Source organism: Camelus bactrianus, chromosome 17 (assembly GCF_048773025.1).
Source record: "Camelus bactrianus isolate YW-2024 breed Bactrian camel chromosome 17, ASM4877302v1, whole genome shotgun sequence".
In the NCBI taxonomy this organism is placed as follows: Eukaryota; Metazoa; Chordata; class Mammalia; order Artiodactyla; family Camelidae; genus Camelus; species Camelus bactrianus.
Genome location: NC_133555.1, coordinates 30908294 through 30924566, shown reverse-complemented (window position 1 = coordinate 30924566; position 16273 = coordinate 30908294). Strand labels below are relative to the sequence as shown.

At 48.4% G+C, this 16273-nt stretch overlaps 1 protein-coding gene across 8 annotated transcripts in view; it reads left to right on the top strand.

Annotated features, from left to right (window-relative positions):
- The window catches only part of CACNA1D (calcium voltage-gated channel subunit alpha1 D), a 295056-nt gene that overhangs the window by 220678 nt on the left and 58105 nt on the right, over nucleotides 1-16273 (top strand). For 7 of the 8 annotated variants that reach the window (XM_074344649.1, XM_074344651.1, XM_074344646.1 and 4 more), the window contains 11 exons: nucleotides 688-802; nucleotides 1305-1374; nucleotides 1977-2043; nucleotides 2788-2935; nucleotides 4957-5086; nucleotides 8428-8487; nucleotides 11151-11257; nucleotides 12719-12806; nucleotides 13569-13676; nucleotides 13761-13813; nucleotides 15193-15339. In XM_074344649.1, the coding sequence (XP_074200750.1) occupies nucleotides 688-802; nucleotides 1305-1374; nucleotides 1977-2043; nucleotides 2788-2935; nucleotides 4957-5086; nucleotides 8428-8487; nucleotides 11151-11257; nucleotides 12719-12806; nucleotides 13569-13676; nucleotides 13761-13813; nucleotides 15193-15339 (1093 nt within the window). The remainder of the gene's footprint in view (nucleotides 1-687; nucleotides 803-1304; nucleotides 1375-1976; nucleotides 2044-2787; nucleotides 2936-4956; nucleotides 5087-8427; nucleotides 8488-11150; nucleotides 11258-12718; nucleotides 12807-13568; nucleotides 13677-13760; nucleotides 13814-15192; nucleotides 15340-16273) is intronic. The other variant, XM_074344648.1, reaches the window with a different exon arrangement.

The window sequence follows — 16273 nt, the reverse complement described above, 5'->3', positions numbered from 1 at the left end:
TTATAGTAAGAGCTCAAAACCTTTTTCCTATTTGCAAAAATTAAATTCAACCACAAGAGTCAAAGATACAGCCACAGTTGGACAATGCAAAAGAATAGTCAGGCATGCTCTAGACAGTGTGGAATGAATGAGTGAATGAGGTGTTCACAGATTCGGATGATCATTTCAGATGAGAAAGGCTCAGACTGTCTTGTGTGATGGGATCATCATTTGAATGATGTGTATAGCCTTTCATGGGGTTTATTTTGGAAAACACCCCAGATAAACAGATAAATAATTGTGGGTGGTGTGTGTTTTAAAAGAAGTAAAATGCATAGAGTGAGATGCATAAAAATGCCATTTGTTTGTCATAGGTTGTTTTATGCAACATGTGTCACAGCCATAGAGACCTAGATGTAGCGACACGCACATGCCCAGGCACACGCAGGGGTGGAAATGTTGACGTTTGCAGGTTTTCTTGGGTTTTGGTGAATCTTAATTTTGCTTTTTTCCAGATTATCTTCTACAGGCTCTAGTCCTTTTTGAAAAATGTGGCTCTGGCCCCCTGGCTTTACCAAGTGAATATAGCACTAGGGGACAGTCACCTGTCACCAGCCTCCTGAAACACTGAGGGGTGTGATGTTGCCATTGTTCACTGTATGTAGCTGCATTTTGAAACGTGTTGTACCCTTAAAACATTCAAATTAGATATTCTACTGAATGTCTTTTTGGCCATTGCTGTAGACAACTTGGCTGATGCTGAAAGTTTGAACACTGCTCAGAAAGAGGAAGCTGAAGAAAAGGAAAGGAAAAAGATTGCCAGGTAACCCCGTTTTCACCTGAGGGTTCTAACCCACGGAGCCAGTTGCAGGTGGGGCTTGGCGGGCAGCACGGACTGCATGGCAACTCCCAGGCTGCTGTGTGGTGGGGATCGTGGATGGCCCTGTGAGGTACATCAAAACGGGTGGAATCTTAGGCAGAATCCAGGCCCTTGGCTCTCAGCCCCTCAGAGCTGGGAGTGGGAGTCGCACATCCCCATGCTTAAAGTATCACGTGGTTAATTTTGGTGTCATAAAATAAATGATGCATTCGACGCTGATTAGCTCTTGGATGAGAATTTTAATAAGATGATCTGTGTAATGAATTCAGTGCATTGAGATGAACAGGAAGCTCTGAGTGGGTTGTGCTATGTTCTTGCTGTTAGGGTTGTTTCCAATTAATTTCTGTCCTTCATTGGGCCACTGTTGATTCAGAATGCTGATTAGCTTTTTTATACAAAACAATATGGTTACTTGGTTTCTTTTGTTCTGTTCCCTTCTCCATAGAAAAGAAAGCCTGGAAAATAAAAAGAACAACAAACCAGAAGTCAACCAGATAGCCAACAGTGACAACAAGGTATATGTTATGTTCTCCCCTTTGTTTCAAAATGATTCTGTTGATACCGCCATAAATGTGCCCTTTACACCGTGACAGTGTTGTGTGTGACATTTGGGTGTGAGAGGATGTCACCCCATCACAGACGCTGGCTTTCCAGGGGCTTCTGAGTGACTCGAGGCACTTGGCTGGTGATCAGTAGTATTTCACCAGGGAACTGGTATGATAAATATTGAACTGGTCTGACCACTTGTTTTTTCTTGATTGGAATAATGTGGCCAGACCTGACCTGTGTTAGTGTCTTCTCAGTGAGGCCCCTTGTAGGGAGGCAGGAATCTGCAGTGTAGTTCTCGTACAGTGTATGTGACGGCGACGGAGAGGAGGAGGGCAGGGATGGTGCCGGCTGTCCGTGGCTGGGTAGGAGTGACACGTCTTCTCCTCGTCTGCCCTCAGAGCAGAGTCATTTCTGGGGGGCAACTGCCGTCCCAACACACTCACATACAGCACACACTTTGGAGACGACTTCTCTGCCCTGTGCTGAACGGCAGGGTCAAGTCTTTGCCCCTCCCCAGTACGTATAAGTCAGAGGCTCCCTTCCTCCCCTGACCTCTCTGTCATCCCAGGTTACAATTGACGACTACCGAGAAGAGGATGAGGACAAGGACCCCTACCCGCCTTGTGATGTGCCAGGTATGGTGGCAGAGGCCAGAGACAGGCTCTCAGCTCTTGAGGGTGTGACTTTGCTCCCTCTTTGATCAGTGGCTGAGTCTGTGGCCAGTTGGCCCAGCTGGGGCACACGCAGGGCTGCTGAGGCTGCCAGGGCCACCAAGGCCAGGGATCCAGTCCCCATGTGGGCCAGTTAGCTCTGCCTTTTCTCATGGTTGTAGGCAGCTTATGTAACCCAGAATCCAGGTGGAGAGGGGAGAACTCGGAGGTGGAGCAGGGCAAGCCCCACCTTGGCCAGGATATCTCTCAAGGAGGCAACCAGTTATCAACATTCACCTGACATTTTGACGTTGACCGGGGCCTTTGTTGGGTGACATAGAAGGGACTGTGACATTGGGGAGCCTTGGGGACTGACTGTGTGATTTAAAATCCCACATAGTTTTTCAGGCTAGAGCTGAGCAAGGAGGTTACTGGGGAAGCAGCCAGGTGCTCAGGACGCGGCAGTGGGAATCCCACTGCTGCCACCTCTACCTGTGCTCAGATCTTAAACGGATTCCCACAGCTCCACATGCTCACCAGACGGGCATCCTTTTCAGGCCCGCCTCACCCCCTCGCACTCTCAGTTCATATATGGAAGGGTTTTGATGAATCTAAGCTGATAGGTGATGATACATTTTAAGCCAAATTTTCATGTGAAATTGAGAGTAGTAATTCCAAACCACATGCAGTCTTTGTTTATTTCATGTAAAAAAAGTGTCTCCTTTAAAGTAGGTGAAGAGGAAGAAGAGGAGGAGGAGGATGAGCCTGAGGTTCCAGCTGGCCCCCGTCCTCGCAGAATCTCTGAGTTGAACATGAAAGAGAAAATTGCCCCTATTCCCGAAGGGAGCGCTTTCTTCATTCTTAGCAAGACCAACCCGTAAATATCCCCCTTCTAGTCACGTGGCTGCCCCGTCTCTCCCAGGACCCTACAGGTTGCTTGTGGGTGGCTGGGGATGGGGTGAGGGTAGGTGGTTCACAGCCCCTTTCTGCACCTGAGCATCAGGGCCCCCGGGCTGCCTCTGACCCCTGTCCTGCTCCAGCCTAGCTTTTGCCCTCTGTTCATCTCTTCCTCACCTTCCTGTGCTGGACCACGGGCTATAGGGGTGTGACCAGGTCCTGGGAGGAGGGCCATTCCAGACTCTCCTCCCCGCTAAGCCCTGCACTAGGACAGCAGGGGTACAGTGCCTGGGGCTTGGTTGGAGCCCGCAGCTCTGGTGCTCCATGGGTTGTCGCCTGTGTTTTCCATCCAGAGGAACTTTTCTCCACCAGGGGTCTTCTGTGAAGATGGGGCTGAGGATTTTTGACCAGCTTCTGCACAGCATCTTCACCCAGAGACCCAGTTTAGTTGATTACTTTTCCCTATTGAGTTTTATGGTGGTAAAGTAATATCAGTCAGTGATATTTTATAGGTGGTATCTATTCAATTGAGCTCCATAATATCCTGCTTAGAGTAGCATTTCTCCTGTTAAAAGATAAGGTGCTCACCAGGAACGTGGTAATTACTCACAAGTACTATAAGAGGAGATGGGGGTTTTCTAGCTGGTTTCTAGGCTTTAAATCACCTGGGATGGAGTAAAATGCTAGAGGGAATAGATGGCTCCTGTAAAGGTGTCTAGAATTGCGGAAGCAGGTCTTGGCTGCCAGAGAAGAACTCTGTCAATTCACAGGCTCCAGGGAGAGACAGGTGGGAGGCAAGGCAGGCCACAGTCCTTACAAACTTGAAGATTTAATGATAGTCTTCACAGGTCATCACTGTTGAGAATTTGGGTATCTCTTTAAAAAAGTTAGTCAACCGTCATTACTGACACCTACAGTCTCCTTATATTGGAGGAATGGATTGATTTTCCCCCAAAGCTATGAGCACTCCTTCCTTCGTAGCCCTGGGAAGCCTTCCCCTGCTGCTAATAGCTTGCAAGCTCTCCAGGAGAGACATCCCAGCATTAAGCAGACCCAGAGGGGTGATTGGAAGCAAGAGGTCACCTTCATATAAAATTTGACTCTGGCTGTGAAAGTGAAAAAATCTTTTCAAAGGAAAGCCTACATGTATTCTATAGGGGGAAAAAATCTTTAAATCCAAAGTCAGATACTGAGGTTAAAGGTAGTTAGGCACTGACTGCACTAACTAACCCATAGGCCCTCAGGGGCAGCAGGAAAGGCTCTGATGGCTCACGGAGCCATGGGGGGAGCCAGGGCTGGGGTGCTGCGCACGTACTGCTCTGCCTTGCTGCCCAGGACCGTGGGACCCTGTGATGGCTCCATCACATAGTGCAGTAAGATCTTTGTAAGATTGTGTAACTGTCACTTCACCTTCTCAGAGGTACTTGTTGTGGGTCACCTCCCTCCACCAAACAAGAAAAGTAGCACTTAGTACAGAATATCCACGTAATAGGAGATTCCACCAAGCCCCGCTTACTGTGGTCCTGTTTTGGTACGGCCCACGTGCAGTGCAAGAAAGGGGTTGCTTGCATTCTTTGTGAGCTGTTGTGATGGGCTCTGAACTCCATCTCCTTTCCAAGCCAGGGAAAGTGAGCCGCTGGGCTTCTTGTTATGGTGAGAAAACGTCACCATCAGATCTGGATTGGAAATCTGTCCCTGGTCCCTACTAGTTGTGTCACCTTAAGAAAGTTCTTTCATATGCTGAAGCCTTACTTTTTCACCTTGAGAAGGACCATATCCCCACTTCTAAGGACTCAGTGAGTGGTCTCTATGGTGTGGCCACTCAACTCCTTGAGGTCTGCTGTCTTGGGGTTTCAAGGGCCCAATGGTTCCAATCTCCTGGGTGGGACAGCTGCCCTCTGCCTGATCAGTCACCACAGTGGACCCAGCATGCTGGGAGGCGGGGGGCCGTCTCCCCTGGCCCTGCCTGGGGTTGCGTCTATGCCACGGCTCTCCCCACAGGATCCGAGTGGGCTGCCACAAGCTCATCAACCACCACATCTTCACCAACCTCATCCTTGTCTTCATCATGCTGAGCAGCGCTGCCCTGGCGGCTGAGGACCCCATCCGCAGCCACTCCTTCCGGAACACTGTAAGCCCCCCAGCGAGGTCAGCAGGGCGGGGCTCCTGGGGGTCAGTTCTGGGCTCTCAGGCAGAGGCTGTGGTCCAGGCAGGACCTGCAGGGGCCACAAAGGTAAAAGCTGGAGTAGACCTCTCATTCACCTTCAGGCCTTTTATGTTTCAGGTTTGTAAGTGCCAGACAGCTTTTGTTTAATGGGCACAAACCTTCATGGACTCATGCATGTTACACTTCATTTTAAATACTCTGCAGTAACTTAGTGTATTCAGGGACTGTGCCTCTCTGCCTCCCTGTTCCTTGTTGCCAATGTTTTGGTCCTTCTTTTCCCCTCCCTGGTCAAATTCACAGGCACACCTATTTCGAGATTTCTGCCTGGTGGCAGCATCCAGCAGGAGAGAAAGTAAAATTGAAACCGAGGGTGTCACATGCCCAGGAGCTCTTATTTAGGGTTGGCGGGAAGACTTCTCTTACGTGGATTTAGATTCCCAAAGCCACATGGCTCCATTACTAAGGAGAAATACAAGTTTGGGAGGTGACAGATGTAGGACTGAAGGGTTCATCAGAGAAGAACTATGTTTTGGAGGGGCAGGAGGTGACTTGACACAGAAAACAAGCAGAGGGTTTAGTCTTCTATCATTAATCAGTTTCATAGTTTAGGGATAGCACCCTTCCTAAGCGTCTATGCTGGGCAGAGACTGGTACCTAAATTAGTTCCTGCCTGAGCAGTTCAGCCTCAGCAGGTCAGCTCACTCAGCACTGAGAACAATCAGAGGCAAGACAGCTTCAGAGGACAGTAGCCTGTTGCCTCTCCAGTCTTGACCGTAGCGCAGTTCCGGATGATCACCAAGAAACCCGCCCAGGGAGGGAGGCCTGCGAGTGTGCGAGGCTGTCAGCAGTCGCTGCCTTGCCTGGTCGGTACTTCTTTCTGTACAAGAGATTTTTAGAAGTGTGAGGATTTGGACATATCACTAGATCGGTGCCCCCCCCCGCCCAATTCCGATTGTGATGACGACACCCCGTGTTCTTTCCATTTCCTGTGCTCTTGGTTTGACGCCTGGCAGACTCAGCCTGTCAGACTGAAGGAGCATCGGCACTCTGCTTTGAAGATGAAAAGATCTTTCCCTCAAAGCATGTGTTGGTATAAAGATGAAGGCCCCTAGCCTGTCTTAACCTGTATTCACATGTTAGGGCTTTTGTTAGAGATCCCCGAGGCTGTCTCCTTCTAAGTGCTCAGAAAAAGCAAAGACCTCTGTGTTGTTGAGTCCACCATAAAAAGAAGCCCACAGCCGGAAACACTGTTTAGGAAGAAATACTGTTCTGTGACAGACTAGGTCCGGAGCCAGTCCTCGAACACAGATTATCAAAGAATTAATTTAGATGGGGGCCTCATGTTCTAATTTTTTATTGTAATTACTTCCCCATGAGTTTACTTCCCTGCTTCTTTTCCCAAGAATGTTACTGTCCTTTTTTAATAGACGTGTGTGTGTGTTGCTTTTAAAATACCAGTGTTTTTATTCTACTGTGGTAAGAACTCTTAACACGAGAGCTTCCCAAATTTTTAAGCACACAGGACAGTATTTTTAACGCTGGGCACCACGTTGTACAGATCTCCAGCTCTTACTCATATGATGGAAACTATCCCTGCTGAACAGCAGCTCCCCACGTCCACCTCCCCTATCCCCTGACAAGCACCATCCTGCTTTCTGTCTGTGAGTTTGACCACTTTGGATACTTCATATGACTGGAATCGTGCAGTGTTTTGTTGGTGGTGGTGGTGTTTATTTTTTTTTTTAACTTTAGCTGAGTTACTAGTGAAAAAGAGAAAGGAGGCAGAGTAAAGAAGAAACAACCTGAATGCAAGAGCTTTGCCCGTGGGTACCAGGCTGAGTTGTTGACTTGTTGGCAGCTGGGTCTTTCTTGGCTGCCCACGTGCTTTCCGCATTCACAGCTCTGCCATGACTGAGGAGGGGCAGGGTTCCCCGTGGACAGCCTTGTTAGTGCCCTTGGAGGTACTTTTCACTGCCTGACCACAAACAGAAATACACAGAAGTGTTCCAGTAAAATGTATGCATCTGAAAATGGGAACAGTTTGGGAAACAAGTAATAGCCTCTGAGGAGAGAACTTCAGTGAGGAGGGCTGGCCCCTGAAGCAGAGGTCCTCGCCTCAGTGTAACAGCAGTCAGGGCTCCCCTTGGGTGGGTCCCACATGTACACAGCGGGCCCATGGCTCCTGATGGCACCCCGCAGCCTGGCTCCCTGCTCAGCGGTGCTGTGACTGGTGCGTGGCCTGAGCAGCTGCCCCTGTTCTCAGCGGCCACGTCTGTTAGATACACAGAATTGGCCTGGGTGGGCTCCCCGGGTTACCTTACCTCGCTGATCTCTGCGGTTCCTCCAAACCACAGAGCACAGTTATCATGCAGATGAGCAGCCACGATGGCCTCTTCCACCAGCAGAGCTGCAGCTGCCGTCTTTGTGGCTGAGGGTTCCCTGTGAGCAGCCTTACTTGAGTTCACACAGACTTGCTGCTGGCCTCCTGTCCTGCCCACCTGCCCCCATGGCTCTGAGTAGAAGCAGGGACCCCAGAAGGGGTTAGCTAGACTCCGTTGGTTGGAAAGTAGACGGTACTTTTAGGAGTGCTGATGAAGTGGCCTGGACTGATCATTCAGAAGCCAGGTCAGTCTTGTCTTTGAGTGGGCCCAACAAGGGAAAAACCAGCCTGGAGGCAGAACAGTGTTAGATGCACAGCAGCGCACAGGGGGAGGCCGATAAATGAAAGCCGCCCTCACAGGTTTACCCAGCCTGGCACATCGACGGCGGAAGGGTTTGCTCCCTGATGGAATGAGCTGGAATTGGAGGGGCAGGCGGCCTGTTTGATGCCACTACGTCTTTGTTTACATTTGCCCTCCAACCTGAAGCTCAGCTGAATGACAACATATTTCATTCAGCCAACAAAGCAGTTCAAAAGCTAAAATGTGTGTGAGACCAGTTTACCCAGTGCCACATGTAACTCTGTATAGTCACAGAGTATAGTGTGCTGATAAGCAAAGGTTGTTAGTAAAGTACTTTTGTAAGTGATCGTCTGTCTGGCCAAGACATGAGACTGGCGGGGGGCGGGTGGGTTCAGCACGTGTGGTCACAGGAGGTAAGTATCCCCAAAGCTCTTATAGGTTACAAAGATGAGCTGTAACTGGACGGGATGGGGCACTTTGAGCATCTCTGCACTTCCCTCCAGGGTAGCAGGCTCATCTGGGGAGAATGGGTCTCAGATCACAAATGGGGTTCTCCCCACGGGCGCGGAGCTGTCGGGGTTTGTCTGGATGCCTTTTTCTCATCTCCCGTGTTGTGCCTTGCAGATACTGGGTTACTTTGACTATGCTTTCACAGCCATCTTTACTGTTGAAATCCTGTTGAAGGTAATGGCTTTTTCATTGATCCTCGCGTATGCTAAAGCAGCCGTAGCAATAATGGTTGCAATTCTTTGTTTACCTTCCAGATGCTAGGTTATGCAGATTATGTCTTCACTGGTACTTTTGCATTTGAGATCGTTTTGAAGGTAACACGTTCCACAGGAGTGTGTTTTAGGGGCCTGCTCCTATGTGTGACACACAGCCAAGACGTGTGACGTGCTTTTGGCCCTTTTCAGTTTTTGTCCTCTGTGATCAAGCTCCACTTTTTTTTTAACCAAAGAATTTTTTTCTGTAACCATTCAACTTGGTTTTGCTGTTTCTTTTTAACCTTTGAATGCATGGGGGAGCTACTCTGGCTTCCTAATAGCAATTGGAAATTCCTTTTTGCTCCATTTTTTTTATATCCCCTGAATTTGTCAACTGGTAACAGGTACAACACTATGTGTGAACTTTCTTCCACCCTTCCTGACGTCAAAGTCAGAGGAAAAGCATTTATTTCTTCGACGAAGGGGATGTCTCTCTTCTCATTTCTTTGACTGCATTTTCAGTGCCCTAAAATAGTAACACACTATTTTCTTGCAAGAGGATATTTGCAAGACAGTGTTGGTCTTTTTGTGTTAAGATATTTTATATCTGTGTTACGATATTTTAATGGATGGGCTTACATTTGCTCAACGAGAAGAGCTCCCTTTGGGCAGGGCTTCCGGAATGTACTGCCCATGCATGAGCTACGCGTTGCCATTGCTGCATGTGGTTTGTGTACTGGTTGTGAAGGCCACCTTGGGGTGAGCTCATTCCGATGTACTCTGAGGTCTGGAGACCCGCAGCAGAGAGCCCAGAACCCCCAGACTTGCTAAGAGGTGGGCATCCCAACAGCCCTGGGACAGTGTGGCCTCTGACAATTGTCAGAGCAGTCATCTCCTAGTGGGGAGGCAAGCTGGGAAATGAAGGCTTTGAACCACATTTTTTTAAAACCATTTTGGGTTTTTTGTGTGTGCATCTCAGGAAAAGAATGTATTTTATGTTAGACTACTGTGGAACTTGGGCTCTTTACAAACTCTTCTATAAAATGAAACCTCAGTTAACATTCCAGGCAATAGAGTATTTAGTTATTTTCTTTCTTTCTTTCTTTTTTTTTTTTGTTAGTGAAAATATTAGCACAAAACCAACCAACACCTCTTTTAAACCCTTGTTAAAAATCTTCTAAATATTCGAGTTCATTTTCTTGCCTTTTTTTGCCAGTAAACTTGGTTAACAGTTGTCCTAAGTGAGATGTGTGCCTGGGCCAGTGAGTGGATTCTAGCACCTCTCCGTGGCACGGGGCATCGATGCAGAAGGCACAGGGCATGGGGTGCAATGACCCTCGCCTGGCCTCTGCTGGATCCTGAGCTGCCTCTTTCTCCACCCCCCCCTTTTTTTTCCTTTGTAATTCGCCTTCTCCTCTAACTGAATAGAAAAATGTTCTACTTAACCTGTTAGCCTGGTTAATTGAGGTTTTATTTTACTTTCCACATTTTTAAGTTGTTCAATGAATATAGTTACTGTTGGGCTTCAGAGTTTTCCTTTGTTTAAAAGAAAAAACCCATGTCACTGCTTTTCAATTTCTGTATATTTGTCTCAGTGACTTAAATCTTTGGAGTCAGTCTTCATTTTGAAGATATCTTGGAGAACAGAAAATAAGCTAAAATAAGAAGGATTCAGAAAGTGGGAGGTTCTCCAAGAAGTAGCTGACATCTGAAAGGGTGGTTCCTGGGGGCCTGGGGAAGATTTGGGAGGCTGTTTGGTTACTAGGTTAAACCATTTGAAGTGGCCTTTTTTATGTGTTAAAAAGGGTTAATTCAGTATTGGCAGATCCATATGGTCCAGGGTAATTAGTTCCTGGCTCTGCATCTCTTCTCTTGTACTTATCTGAGCCTTTACCCATTTTTTTTTTTAAATAAGCAGTGAACTTCATATTTTAGAGTGTTTACTCTAGAGCACTTCTTTACTAAACTCCTTTTCCAGAGGTGCCCGCAGTGGTGTCTGGGCACACAGGGCTGTGACTTTGAGAGCGGTGAGGCTCACATGGCGAGGCCAGGGGACGGCTTCCTAGCCACAGCTGGCACGTGCTAGAGCAGCTGGGCTTCAAGGAGCCTTTTAAAATGGCTGTATCACCAAGGACCATTATCAGCAGTAAGGGGCCTGGAGAAGTGATTCAAGTTTCTATGTCAACAGAGCGTGGGAGCCCGGGACTCCAGTGCATCTTCTAGCCCCGACTAAGAGGCCTGGATGGGAACAGTGTGCGCTCTCCAGGGGTCTCCGAGGGGCCAGAACCAGCATTTTGTGGGGAGGCCAGGTTGTCTGAGCAGCGATTATGTCATGACAAACCTGGTCATGTGGACTCTTTCCTGAGACAGAGCCTTAGGACATGCCAACGATATATTCATACTTGAAATGTGTCGTCGCTGTAACGAAGTCCACATTGGTCTCTTCTTTTAAAATGTATTGGAAATGAGCTGCCTTTTTTCATTTTTGAACAAAGCATTCAGTTGCTCTGCCTTGTTGGTTTACATTTCTGGCACACTTGTTCATAAAGTCATATTTTGCTCAAGATTTTGTAAAGAGCCCAGGTGTCATTTTCTCTGGAGAGGAAAAAAAAAACAGTAAATTCCTCATGTTTCTGCTTCTAGATGACAACTTTTGGAGCTTTCCTCCACAAAGGGGCTTTCTGCAGGAACTACTTCAACTTACTGGATATGCTGGTTGTTGGGGTATCTCTGGTGTCATTTGGGATCCAGTAAGTATTCTGGGGGGGGGGGTGTACACAGGACTGTTGGGCAGGACGGTCTCTGCGGGGAACTTTAACATAATGCATAAAGCCTTGGCATTGTTATAATGATGACACTCCGCTATCTGGGAAAGCTTAGTTAGCGCCCATGTCAGAAAGCATTGGGACAGCTCCTGCATTTTTGTGGTTCTGTTTTTCTTTTCATGCCCTCTGCTGGGATGGGCTCAATACTCTGTGATATTTGCTTTCAACAGAGGGTGAAAGATGTCTTGACTAGGAGGGAGAGCAGCTGGGCTCTATTCTGGATTCTCCAGGGGCTGGCCCAGGGCCTGGGAGCCGGGGATCCTCTCCCAGAGTCTCAGTTCCCCATCTAGGAGGGTTAGGACTAGGTGGCCTCTCAGACCAGCTTGGATATTGAAGGCTTTCCTTTATCTCCAGGATAGATCAGCTGCTATGACCCTTTTCTTTTGGCCTCTACAGTTTTCATCTAGGAGGGGCCAAAGCTGCAAGTCAGAGCCCCAGGGCCTCTCCATGGCCTTGTGGGATTTCTGGTGGGGCGTAGCCTGAGCTGCACACTGCCTGCCTGCTGTACCCTGGGGTTTGGGGCAGAGGCTCCAATGGGAGTGTCCAGGGGTGGCCTTGCTTTCCTGATGACTTTGAAGCACCTCTGCTTAGGTGCTGACCATCAGTAGCCCCCATATGAGAGTGTGGGTACGTACATGACTTCTGAGCTAAAGGTGAAGGAGAGACTCTGTCCCCCTCAGAAGACCAAGGACCCCTGCCTGAAACTGCCCTGTGTGCTCATCTTCATCCTTGCCTCCCATCATTGCCTGGTGGGAGGAAGCCACATAGTCACAGCTTGGAAGGTCATTCTCACTAGTGTTTTTGCAACTCCTCTAAGCTCCCAGCTGTGCCTACACCCTCCAGCTGCTGCCCAGTCCACTGCCTCCTAGGCATGTGCTCGGGCCGCACTCAGCCACTTGCCACTGCATGAGCTGCAGCTTCCAATCTAGAGCCTTTGCAGGTGCTGCCCCCTCAGCTGGAGCCCCTTCCCCCTTTGTCTAGCTAAATCCCACTGCCCCCCTGGGATTCACCTGGACATCACTTCCAGGGAGCCTTCCCGGACTCCCTAAGGCATGGTCCCCTGACATCACAGACCACCTTCCCTCTGTTGTCACACCTACATGCTGGGTTACAGCTGCCCATGTCTCCTACCAAAGAGTGGACTCTTAGGCCAGAGAAGCCTGGCACCAGGGCACTGCAGCAGGCCTCCAAACAGAAAACCAAACCAACACAGCTGAAGCCTAGAAGCCAAGTACTACCTAGTGTTCACATCAGGTGGGAGCCATGGGAGAGATGAGCTCTACTCCCACGTGTTGCATAGTCCATATTAAAGTGAAATTATCTCCAAGTATTTTCTCCCATTATAATACATCCTGCTTGCTTGCTTTCCTCTGTTCTTTCCCTTAGATCCAGTGCCATCTCTGTTGTGAAGATTCTGAGGGTCTTAAGGGTCCTGAGGCCACTCAGGGCAATCAACAGAGCAAAAGGACTTAAGGTTTGGATTCCTCTCTGTGTTGGGCGGGCTTTTGTTGGGGTTAGCTGTCCTCACTGACCTCTCTGGACTGGGGCTGGGCTGAGGCCTGATGGATTTTCAAGTGGGTTATACATTTGAAAAGGACATTTCTGGGAGGACATAGCTCAGTAATAGAGTGCGTGCTTAGCACGCACAAGGTCCTGGGTTCAATCCCCAGCGCCTCCATTAAAATAAATAAATAAACCTAATTACCTCATCCCACCCCAAAACAAACAAAAGTAGCCTGAACATGGTAGATTAATTAAAGCAGGTTATTAAAAAAAGGAAAAGAAAAGGACATTTCTGACCAACGAAGCTGCCTCTGCCAAGTGCTAGTAGCATTTTTTAAGTTATTATTTATTTTTGTTAATTTATTTTTCTTTATTTGATTACTATTTATTACTTTTTTCATTATTAATAATATTTTAGCCTTTAAATCTGTTCTCATGCAGTTTATATGGAAGGCCAGAGGGTTTGGCACTTCTTCTGACTAAGCTCACTGCTTTAGAGGACACCAAGGAGGGGCTGCTAACAGGGCATTCCTCCCTGGTGGCCACAATGCACTGGGGGTAACTCCCCACAGATAGCTACCTGCAAGAGGAAACACAGGGAACTGCCGAGTTGGAAAATCATATAAAAACTCCCTTAAACATAGGAAATCCTGGCTGGTATTAGCTCACCCTGTGGCTAAAACAACACAGACAATTAACACTCCCCTGTACCCTCCCTGCCGCATCTCCCCAGCACGTTGTCCAGTGCGTCTTTGTGGCCATCCGGACAATCGGCAACATCATGATCGTCACCACCCTGCTCCAGTTCATGTTCGCCTGCATTGGGGTTCAGCTGTTCAAGGTACTGGGAGGGCCTTCATGCTCAGATCCCATCTCCTCCTGTAGAGGAAGCCTGCGTTTGACAGTGTGTGTGTTTTGTACCCAGGGAAAGTTCTATCGCTGTACCGACGAAGCCAAAAGTAACCCTGAAGAATGCAGGTGAGCGTTCTGAATGCAGGAGTGGGGAATTTGGAGGGACAGACAGAAAGCTTCAAGAATTTGCTCATCCCAGTGTTCCATGAGTTGTCGTCGTGGACTATAAGAGGCCTGAGTGCTCACCTCATGGCTGAGAGGTGGAGAGGTTTTGTTTGGAGGTGAAATTCACCTAACAAAATTAATCATTTTAAACTGCAGTTCAGTGGCATTTCGTGCAGTCACATTGTGGTGCAAGCACCACCTCTATCTAGTTCCAAAGCTTTTCATCATCCTAAAAGAATGGACAGATGGCTTCTGATGTTTGGTATAGAGTCAGTAAACTGGGGGGGAGGGAGGCACTAAAACTTAAAATAACATTATGAGATGCCCCAGAAAACTCTTCTCACAGACATGTGGATAACTTTTTCCCCAAGCCAGAACTCGAAGCATAATTTCGGGGTGTTCAGGAGCTGGCTGCCCTCTTCTGACAGGTCCCTGGCTACTTCTTCCCTTGCTCCCATCACACACATTTAGGCCATGTTTCTATTCACAAGAACAGGAAGAGGAGAAAACAGGTGGGAAATAGTCACCCTTTATCCCAACCCATCCAGAAGACTATGAAGACAGATCAGAAACCACTGCCTGAAGTTCTGAGACTGTGCAGAAGTCCCCGTGTCCCTGCCCTTTTGTGATGTCCCTAGTCAAGGCCTGGCACTGCTTGTGTTCGTTTGGGGTTTCTTCTCAGCAGAAGGTGCTGTCAGAGAGCACCAGTTGCCACGTAACTGACAGTGTACCTCTGGGGGCACTGTTCTCACTGTGGGTGAGGGTGTCTCCCAGAGGGGACAGCACAGCAGTCGTATGAAGATGCCTCCCCTTCCCTCCCTACGTCAGCTTCCTCATCTGTGAAACAGAGATATTGGAATCCTTCCAGAAATGAAATTCTGTGAGCAATCTTGTGTGCCAACCATTACAGAGTTCTTTTGGAAAGAAAAGTGGGAATATTGTTAGTGTAAGAGAGGAATTTGATTAAAACTGAAATGCAGACAAGAAGGTTCCTGGGCTTGTTTCCCAGAGCTTGTGGAATTCTCCATGGCCAAAGCTTTTGGGTCTTCATTGCACACTTGGAGCCCATTGTATGAGAGATGGGTCTTGTTGGCTAGTTTTCATTTGTGATCAGGCACATGCTGGGTGTCTGCCTGGTCACTGTGGAGAATACTCATGTAACTAACCATTGCTTGGCAGTTATTTGAACCATAGAGTAGATTAAATGCAGGGCAAGATATGGAGAAATGCAGCCTATGAACCAGTGAACCGAGCATGACCATGATGCCCGGGGGAGGGACTGGGCAGGGCGACCAATTCCATGTTCAGCTGGGGTGACCCCCACTTCCTTTCCTCTCTAGAGGGCTCTTCATCCTCTACAAGGATGGAGATGTGGATAACCCTGTGGTCCGTGAGAGGATCTGGCAGAACAGTGATTTCAACTTTGACAACGTCCTCTCAGCCATGATGGCTCTGTTCACAGTCTCCACGTTTGAGGGCTGGCCCGCGTGAGTACTGGGATCTCACGGCTTTGCCGCCACTCTGGGCTCAGCCGGCTCTCCTGCAGTGAGTCCTACTGCCTTTCTCCACTTCTGCTGGCCTTTTCTATGACTTGTTAACTTTGGGCTACTTTTCAGTCATTTCCTGGCCCAGGGGGCTCCTCTGTCTAATTAGGCAAATGATTGACCTCTGTGGCCAGCTGCCTGGACTCTCGGATTTGAGAAGCAGGGGTGGGGTAGATCCCAGGTGGTGGCGCATCTCAGCGGGCTCCTAGGGAGCGTCCCTGGAAGGGAATGGGGAGACCTCAGAGGCATTTTTCATGTCAGTTCCTGTGTAGCCACATCAGTAAAACTGCCATTATGCTGTTCCTAAAGAGGGCCATGACAGTGTCCCAGATGGTTAGTTCATTGATCTATTCATTCCTCACACTAATAAGAGTCATTGTGCCCTGTCTTTCACTGATGTACTCACTTGCTCCTTCGTAAAATGTGCTTTTGAGACCAGCTCCATGCAACATGTGGAAGGAACAGAGCTGTCCTGACATGGTTTGCCCTTTCAAAGTCCTTATCTAGTCAGTGTCTGGCAGCCAAGCCAGGCAGGAGGGTCCTGGTGCATCAGAGACATGCAGCACATGGTCCTGAGGAATGGCTAGAATTTTGTGGATAAAGTCAGAAAAACTGAAAGATGGAAGAAGACAGGGTACAGAAGGAGAGTCTCTTACATTTTTATTATTCTCTGCTCTCTGATAGCCCACCGACTCCTGCTACCAGAGCACGTATACATAGATGCAGTTCTGAATGTCAAGTTCTCATGCTCAGAAGAACTGCAGAAGGTGGCCAGGCTGGCAGGACTCTCTGGGTGCACGGGGTGTCTAGAGTCCTGCAGACTGAAAGGACAGTTGGGTGGGGCTTGTTCATTAGGGAATTTATCTTGGGAGAAGGG